Genomic DNA, 10,067 nt, shown 5'->3' with positions numbered 1-10,067 from the left:
TGCCGTCCCTCTTTTACCCCTGTGGCGTTCGACGCGAGAAGTTCGATCGTCGATACGCGAAATCGAATATCTCCGATCGTACAACGGTCGATCACTGGTAGAGCGAACCGATAAGAAAGAATGGAATCGCGAACGCGACTGCATTTCGCGCCTGACTCTCTGTCCTCGTTGCGGAGATGATATCATCGAGGATAACATAAATCAGGAACGTTTTGTCATGTTATGCACGTTCGAAAACGTCCGATGTCTAACGCAACACTAAACTTTACTACGTATACGGCCTAGCTTAAACCTACGCTTATCGACGTAATTAGAACGTTTGATTCGTCCGCTGTGGGATCTTGGTATTTTCGAAGATGAAGTTTCCGAGTCCTCGACGAGAGAATTCGACGCTCCTGTTAGCGAACGACAGCGAGCATTTTCATAGGCAAAATGTAACGCGATAGCTTGTATCTTGCCGCCTGCGTTTCGCATGATCGGCAATTTCAAAGACAACGCTCGAGAATCTCGGCGCACCTGCCCATATAAAGATACGAGAACCCGACGTTCAGTGGAGCACGGTGTTCTTGAATCGAAGAAATTGGATGGAATTGAACGAGACTACGTTAAAGCAGATTGACTAATTGAATTAGACTGGTTAAGATAATCGGCGGATGAATAGTTTAAGTCTTTATCCAGCGCAGTAAAATCTCGATTAAGTGCGACTGGTCGATCATGTTACGAGGATTCCAAGGTAGCAGAAGTCTCTCGTTGCGCTATTGTGCGTAATTGAAATGGACATCGAACGTTAGAACGACGGAACGTCGGAATATCGCCGGTAAAACGACGGATTTTAGATTTTTCTAGGAAATCGAAGAAAGCGTCAAACTAGACAGAGTCTAGCGATTTCGAAGTGGCGATCGAAGGTAAGGAACGAAGGAGTCCGAGTGCGACCGTCGTACGCGACGAAACGACACGTTAAACGTTGTAGCCGAGAGCAATGCAACAGGTTTACATAATCGCCGCGGAATCGCTCTTATATCATCGGATCGCGCGCGACATTGCAACGCGAAATAAAAATAACCAGGCGTGTTCCTCGCGACGAATGGTTGCGCCGATCGCCGCGTGAAAAATCTCTTGTCGGGATATCGATATCGGACATCGTCGACTTGTTTGTTCGCTACTAGGTCTGCATTCTTGGATCTCTAATAATCGAAAAACGAGATAATCCATGTTTGCGTTCTTCTTGCGTAAAGTATTTGCCGTTCTTCTGTCAAAGCATCGAAGATATCGATCGAAGGAAAGGACACGACTCGAACGCGATTCATTCTTCGAAGGGGATAAACGTGAAAAGGAAGAAAGCGTTATCGATCGGCGAATTGCCGCAACCTCGTTGATCGTTCCAAATCGTTTTAAACATCGCGCAAATGGATCGATTAATTTCCTCCGTTCTACAGCCGCGGGAAACGTGCAACGAAATAACAAAGAAACTTCACCATCGAAACGTTTAATTACCGTAATATCGCGAGCGGAGACGATATACTGCCGGAAGCGGCGTTCAGATCGGCAGGAATCGTCGTATTAACGAGTCCGTCGAATCTCGTGTTTTAATAAAAATAATCAACGATAGGATCAGATACTCCGCGACGCGTTTCCTTCGTCGATATTCGTCGTAAAAGAAAAGCGAAAAGAAATTCGATTCTTTCGATCGATCGCGAACGAATTTATCGATTACTTGATTTGAACAGATGTCTCGCCAATTGGCCTGCCTGCCAATTACCATTGGCATCCGCGACCAAACAACTTGTTCTATCGGCTTCTTTAAACGACGATGACTTAATCGATGCGCTCTGTCAAACATTTCGATCGTCATTGAAAGGTGAAAAAATAGTTTTCGTCGGCGATTACGAAAGAGAAAGAAACCGATTCGTTTGCTTTCGATCGTCGCGATTCTCCGTCTATCGTAGTTAGTCTATTTCCTTCGAATCTGGATTTTTCAACTGATAAACTTGACGGAAACGATATCATCTGTGTACAGAATGGTGGCAAGCTGTTATTAACGCGCTGAATCTTTCGTTTGTCGCTATGTGGTAAATCTGCGCTCTGGCAAACATAGATATCGATTCAGATACTCGTTTATAGACACGATCATCTTCCACCACTGTATACATTAAACTCGTACAGTGCTACAGATTATAGTAAATCGTCGCGCACTCGAAAATCTTTATCGTTCTTCTATCGACTGACGATTCGGAATGGCCGAATTTTGATTTCCCATGGTTTTTTTAATTTCTCGTCGTCGACTCTTCGATCGAATCGAAATGACATCGGCGATACGTCGCGAGCCATTTATCGTCGCTTTTTTTTGTCCAGGGACAAGAAGGCCGCTATCGGCGACAGCGGAGAAACGATGGTCGTTGGTGCGTGATTTATCGATAACGAAGCTCCTAGGGGCGTCTAGAAACTACGTCGTTGTAAATTTATGCGATTAGACAAGAGCGGAGTCGTGATTACCGTTGAATGGCAAAACAGTAGCCGGCGCTAAAGAAAAACAGAAGCAGAAGCAGAAGGGGTATTGGAACATAGGAAATTTTCAAGTCGATAAGAATTCTCATGAACTTGAGAACGTTGCGTTATCAAGTTGTACGATATGCTTCGATGAAGTATTCGACGACGAAAGAAACCGTTTTTTTCCTTGCTTCGAAGAGGGGTGGAAATACCTGTGCATCGAATTGTCACGTGTATCAACTACAACTAGATAATACGCGAGCTAACTTTGTCAACTCCTGTGTGGTAAAAAAAGATAAAATAACGGCGATTAATAGTCGAAACGATAGCGGTAACGTCACCGAGCTACCACAACAAACTCTCTATCGTGAAACTTGCAAATTCAGCGATGTTTCCACTGTTTCTTCGCTATATTTTGCATATCCAATTAAGCGTGTTTACAAATTGCGCAAACGCGGATTTCCATTCATTTTTCCGCGATAAAATTCTAGATCCTTCGAGGGATTTTTTTCCGATTCGAAGCTTCTGACTCGCAAACACAGTCGTCTAAATATAGACGGTATTAAACAGCCGCGAAACTAACGTTTTCAAACATTCGCCAACGCGTCGTTAGCTTGAAACGCGACGCACAATTCCCATCGCGAATAACTCGCGGTGGGTGTCGATCGACGAATCATCTCGCCAGACCGCGGATAAACTTTCATCGTGGCACGGTCGCAGGAAACGGACCGCAATGCGAATTTTCGTTTTTCGTTCGTTTTCCCGTTATTGCGTTCGTAGCTTTGTAATTCTACGTACACGTTAATTTTCCACTCCTAGATTACTGGGACGAACTGAACGTGAATAAATATCGTACGTCTGGCGTCAAAATCGTATTACCGTTGGCAATAATAATTATTATAATAGTTGTTGCTATAGAAAGTTCTGAACGACGATCGCGGAAAAACAGGAAATTGTCTCGATAGCGGCATTAGAAAGTTGGTCGTTTCTCGCGCGAGAGTCTCTGATTGTCGCGTATTTTTAATTAAAAAAACAGTCGCGATAATGAGCGGGTAGAAAGCAAGAAAGTACGAAGCAGTGATCGTAACCAACCGGCACCTTTAATAACGAGGAAACGGAACGCGGTAAACTCTCATTCGCGAATAAGCAATATCGTCGAATAAATGGAAAATACGAGCAATTTAAATTGCCAATCTTTCGTCAAAGATATTTTACGAATAAGCGAAAGTTTCTGGCGGCAGGAGAAATTGCTTAGGCGCGACGTTGTTTCGATATCGTTGGAATACGTCATCGATGGGTGGATCCGTATAGACTCGATGTTTTCACGCGACTGGATTAAAACGAGAAAAACCAGATTATCGTAGATTTATCGTCGTCTTATTATTCGATTCCTTTGGTTCTTCGGTCTTGCGGAATCTTTTTTCTACAAAAATAGCGCGGGAAAACGTAAATATTTTTATTCGCGGAGGCTCGATCGGACGAGCGCGAATTCAACTTTGATATCGAACGATGTCTGACCAGCCTCCCTTGACGTATCTTTCGTCGCGATAAAGCACGAATCTTTCGCAAATTATCTAAATCCACTACGATATTGACTTTTCACCTTTCGCCGACGTTCGTCTCGATCCTCGCTCACAATTAACCAGATAACGCTATCGATGAATTTAAAAGAAACTCGTGAAAAATCCTAATTCCATCAACAAAGATTCTAGGGTAAAATCGGCATTCTGTTTATTCTTGTTTATTATTTATACCGCGCGGTAGAGGATAGCCGCGATCGACGAGGCTCCAGATCGAAGATCAAGCGAAAACTACTATTTAGCGGCTATATTAGATTTATCGCGTTATCAGTTCCAGGTAATAACGTGAAAATCGCGACTACCAGAAATATAGTTATCGTAGGTATCTTTTCGCGATCCTGGTCGAATTAATTTGTTTCTTTTTTTTTTCGTTCGAAAGGGAAGAAAAAGGTTCGAAAAGTATTATTCGTTGAAACTTCGCTCGAGCTCGAAGACGGTCGACTTATTATTCGAATCGGTACGATATCTTTGCGTGGCATCGATGCGTTTTAAGACTGTAATTATATCTTAAGGCGATATATGGGGCAATTGGATGAACATATTTTTTGGATGAGCATATTTTTGCAAACGGAACGTCTCGTTACGAGATTCGAGAAAACGTACGTAGCGTGGAGCTATTCCGTTTCGTGGCAAACGTTCGTGATCTTTGACACGAAGGAGATATCGCTACTCGAATGTTTAACAATAACGAGAGATAAGAATTTATAAGGTAAAGAGGAAATTGTTGGAATACACGTGGCACGATACGCGCCTCTGGTCGAGTAAGATTCGTCACGTCGAACGGGCAATTGGCATCATCGAGGGAGCGAGCTTCGAGTCGCGTGAGAGAGACGAGCGAAGCAGGTGAAAGCGACAGGACATGCTTCGCCCATCCAACCTATTAAGATTCGACGTATTAAGTACTCGATCGTCTCGAGATTTGAAGATAATCGCAATTGTATTAAGAGCTCTACGATTACGATTTCACGATGCGTTGTCGTTCGCGAGCTTTTTTCGGCATTCCTCCGACTGGAACCGCGCGCGATTTTCTTAATGTTAGTTAAAGTCGAAGGCGGCAAATTTGGGAAATACGGCGCGAATCGAAGCTGATCCGGAGAACTTGGACAAACTCGCCGGAGTTTACAGATCGATCCTGCGAACGAAGCTCGACGCTTCGCAAGTTGCAAACCGCGTTTTCGTGAAATTTTCTATTCGGTAGCGATGATTTGCCGGTTTTGCTGCAACCTTCGAGAAATAGTAAATCATAATTATTCGTAACGCTTTAGAGATAATTGATCTATTTTTTCGAATGCTAATAAGGGTGAACTAGCAGGCTATGTATACTAATAAGCAGAATCGTATTTATTCCGATGAACGATTACGCAAGCAAGCACGCTTTTTTAACCAGACCACTATCTGGCTATAATTACGTCTTTATCGAGCCAACTGACACTATCATTATTTTTAACGAATCGTCGCGGTAGCTCGTCATACATCTGGCATCGATCCTGTACGATCGACCGGTAGTTACTAGTCGAACAAAGCGCAAATACTCTAGTCGACCGATCGATTTTTTGTTTTCGCGCTCTCGACTAATCTTCGATAATCAATGCATTATCTTGAAATCCGTTATGTAAAACTCTCCGTTCGGATAAGATAAAAGCACGTGGGCAGGGACGAGGGAAAAGGTTTTTAGAGCTTAGCCGTCGCGATCCGACGATTTTATTCGACGCGAAGAATCGATTTGTTCGATGCAGAGAGGCGACCATCGCGTGGCACGAATTTTCCGAGCGCATACATCGGCGCGTAAATCTTTGCAGAAGGCGGTAAAAATTACTTTAACGCGCGGATTACGAAATGAAATTTAACGACTTGGTCGAAACGAAGGACGCGCGTCTCGTTTCTTCGAGATAAACGCGAGCCACGACCGTCGACCACGCCGCAGGAGAGCCTCGATTTCTCGAATTCTCCGCGGCCTTGCTGCAACGCAACAACGTTACGACGATGCGTAAAACGGGAAAAACCAAACGAAAAACCGCTTTCGTGGCAGTTCCCAAACGATTCGATTTTCCCTAAGACGTTGTAGGGCGTCTCTACCTATGTAGAAGGAGCGAAGGCGTAGCCTCGTGAAAATGGATAAAAGCTCGCTCACGGATCATTAAAATCGGACGATGTGGGCGGACAAACCTTCGTAGGTCAATATTCAGGCGTGAAAAACGGCCTTTCGTCACCGTTTAAAAAATCTAGTTTTAGCTGAAAAATTTCCAGCGATATTCGAGAGGACGACCGCAAGATTTACGTGGAAATTCATCTTTGAAATATTCGGCACGTTTGACGCTTATACGCGAACGAGATAGTCGATACGTACGGTATAGGAGGGGGCGAACCTTTTACGAGATTTATATCGGTAGAGCGATCGACGCGAGAGAACGTGATCGAGAATACGGTCGAACGAAATGCGAAGAGTGTCGCGTGCAGGACAATGGGTTTACGTGGGAGCAACAGTCGCGAGGAGAGGTTCGTGTCCTCGAACGGCCGCGAATATTAAACGATTCGCATCCGGCGTCCGTCCAAATTGAATCACGCCCGCTGAAGATTCCAATCAACTCAAACTACATCCTCGTTAGTCACAACATTGGTAACAATTCGGTCATCCGATACGTAAAACCTCGAAACAAATCGCGCCGTCTCCAAGCGTTTAGACTCTTTCGTCCGATATTTTTGTTCGTGATTTTTCAAACACTCTAACTGGCGATTACTCTAGATTCGGCTCTCTGTTGCGATCGTTCCGAGCGCTCGAAAATTTTGCCAAATCGCGCCTGTATATTCGTCGAATCGACGCACGAATCGATACCGCGTGTTCGCGTTTCTCTTCCACTTTGTCCCAACTTTGAACCAGCGCCGACTTTGCCGCGTTCCCTCTCTTTCCTCTAGTTTCGTTTCTTTCGTTTATCGCGTCACGCTATTTCCTTCGCGCCTGTCACCTACGAGAGCCGCGTTAAAGATAAACGGCGTTATTTTCAGTCACGGCATACCGATTTTCTTCCTTGACACTCGTACGGTGCTATTCGAGGTCTTCCTTCCTCGATCCGTTCTTTTTATTCTTTCCGTTTCTTTCTTTTCTTTTTCGTCGCCTGAGAGATTGCATTTCGATATATTTAGAAAGACAGTCACTAAATATACCGAGAGAAGGGCGAAGAGGAACGCGAAAGAGAAACGAAAAACTATGGACCGTCGATGTGGACCGGTTGGATCGGAATAATGCCAATAGTTGTTGTTTCTCGTTCGAGTCTCCATCGTCGAGCGTTTGTCCGATTTTACGTCGCTCGTTACGAGAGGCTGGTGGAATTCGTCGATTCAAAGTACAATAAAAGAAGGAGGGCGTGTAGGATGAATCACGGGAATGCAGATTATTTCGAGCGAAAGTTTTCCGCTCGAACACACGAAAACGATACGATGTTCGTTGGACGGCGTGAACTATCCGAATACGTATTTTCACAATGAGTTATAGAAACGCGAGAAATGGTCCGTGAAACACGTGGATGCCACCGTTCTGTCGCCGACAACGTTATCTGGTCGTTTTCAACGGTCCGATCCACGTAACTCGACGGCGAAATCTATTCCTCGCTAAAGCATCGACCATGCGATTTCTACGTGGAATCTCTACGTCCGCCTACGCGCACGATCGTAGTCGGGAAGAAAACGAAGCGTTGGGAAACCGATATTTTACTTTATAATTACGTATAGCTCGATGGCGACTTGGATCGTGGCGGCAAACATTTAAACAAATATCGCCGATTGTCGATAAACGCGACGTTGCATAGTCTCGCGATACTCTCGTAAATTTGGACTCTTGAACGATCTACGCGTCGTTTCCAACGGAAGCAAAAGTCCGACGTCGAGAGTCGTGGAATCGCGATACTGTTCGTCCCTGCTCGATCGCAAATTCATATTTGCTTAGCTGTCTGGTATAACGTACGCCGGATTATTCGACACGCGCTTCTCCTAGAGGAATAGAACTCTAGAATTTTCAATTCTCATTTTAGCGTGTTTCGTTCGTTTTAATCGAGAAAAATTATACGAGCCGTCGTGATCTACCGAGAGCCAGAAGTAAACGTCCGCTAGGCTCTACCCCTTAATAGCTACCATAGCGGTAATGATAATAGGAATCTTTGAAAAAGACACGCACACGAGGAAGAATATATCCGTAGCATGACGTCGCGTATTCTTGCGACAAAGTCGGTGCACGCGCGTTTCCAGCCAATATCGCTTCGAAACGCACGCGACCAGCGAAAACGCGCTCTCGTCCGATCGTCTGTTTACATCGCTTCCTTGTTTTGCGCACGAACACGTAAATTCACTTTTGTTTGTCCGTTCGTACGTATAACGCGCTATACTTTACGCGATCGTTTTGTTCGAACGTCAGCGATTAAGTAAGAAAATCGTTTGCTCGTTACGCTGTTACTTCGTTTGGGCTATTTGTTAATTACGGCAATCGCGATTATCGAGCGAGGAGTCGAAGATCGTAAGATAACGGTTTTGCCACCTGTACGCGAAACGTTTCTAAAGAAAATTTACGCGCGTTACGGGCGAACTCGTTATACCGTCATCGTGTCACCGTGGTATCGCGGTATAGCATGATAATAAGTCAATTACGATTCAATTCGGCCGTTTAACGTTACGACGGTGAAACATTCAGGAACGAGCGATAAGAACTAATTTCATAAAGTAGCAGTCGCTTCGATTCTACTCTACTCGAAGATCGCGATTCTTTCTCTTCTTGCCACGGAGAATCATCACGAAGCGCCAAAGTTTCTTCTTCTCGAAGCGTTGTACGATCAAAGGCGAATCGGTCGACGATTAACGGAGAATTACACGTAGAATCGAGCTTTCGTAGTAGTTCGTTAGTGGAATCGAGTCCGTCGAATTTATCTAATCCGTATCTTGGAAATCTTACGTCGTACAGATATTATCGACGTTCGACGGACTCGTTAGCGCGGTAAATTTCTTTCCGCGGCGTCCGATTTATCGAATAAACTTTTCCACGAGTATGTCAAATTCTACGAACGACACGATACCTCGCTGCTTTCCAACTCTAGACCGCGAATACCGCGTTTCGTTCGCTCGAAAATTCGAGTAACCTTTGAAAACATCGAGCTTTCGATACGCGCACCTGATAATTACAGATAATCATCGAGCTGCTTATCGGTAAAAGATTTCCACGCTCGTCGACCACGTCGATTTCGTACTTTCGCGTTCCATCGAAATCCATCGATCTTCGAACGAGAATTCCACGATCCCTCGAACAGCGGCGCGTCGTGCGAAAATGAAACGCTTGCCAACGGAAAAGGTGGCCAACGACGAGCGGCTCCGGGGTCGCTAAACTCGGGTCGACGGACGGCATCGTCGATAGATGCGACTCCCCGAGAGAGTCCTGGCACGCGGATCGAACGTCCGCGTTTAGCCATTGAGAAAAAGGGTTGGAACTTACCCGCTGCAGCGGCGAGGTACTGAAGCAACGTCGAGCCCTTCTCCGTCATTTCTGCGGCAGGACACTGGTCACCGATCGTACGATACTTGGGTAAGCTACCACCGAACTTTATGGGATATTTTCCAAGGGTGGGTGAATAGTACACCGTCGAAGTGCAACTCGTTGGTACAGGGCTATAGGCATACTCTTTATAGCGCCCCTCTATTTCCTCCTGGACGTGGGTGGGGGCCATTTCTCTCTCCTTTTCTGTTTCTCCCTCTCTCCTTGCGCGTCGCTTCAGCCCGTTCCTGTCTCTCGCACGTACACGGCCCCGTTCGATAAGCCCCGCTCCACCTCTTCTCCCTTCCCTCGTGCTTCCTCCTTCCTGCGAAACGAGCTTCGTCGGTTCGTCCTACTCTCGCACGCTTCTCGATTCTCCCTCCAGCTAACGACGACCAGCAGTCTCCTTCTCCGGCTGAAATTGCAACAACCGTATACCGTGAGTTTTCGACCCTGCGGCCAGCTACGGATCGTGCCAAGGTCGCGCGATC

The 10,067-nt window shown here is 45.5% G+C and overlaps 1 protein-coding gene across 1 annotated transcript in view; it reads right to left on the bottom strand.

Annotated features, from left to right (window-relative positions):
- LOC100740708 (facilitated trehalose transporter Tret1) overlaps window positions 1-10,067 on the bottom strand; it is a 27,303-nt gene that overhangs the window by 10,738 nt on the left and 6,498 nt on the right. The window contains exon 2 of the mRNA XM_024367937.2: window positions 9,538-9,991. Coding sequence (XP_024223705.1) covers window positions 9,538-9,769 — 232 coding nt within the window. The 5' untranslated portion in view covers window positions 9,770-9,991. The remainder of the gene's footprint in view (window positions 1-9,537; window positions 9,992-10,067) is intronic.

The sequence above is a fragment of the Bombus impatiens genome, unplaced genomic scaffold (assembly GCF_000188095.3).
Source record: "Bombus impatiens unplaced genomic scaffold, BIMP_2.2 scf_0377, whole genome shotgun sequence".
In the NCBI taxonomy this organism is placed as follows: domain Eukaryota; kingdom Metazoa; phylum Arthropoda; class Insecta; order Hymenoptera; family Apidae; genus Bombus; species Bombus impatiens.
This window is presented reverse-complemented; position numbering and strand designations above follow the sequence as displayed.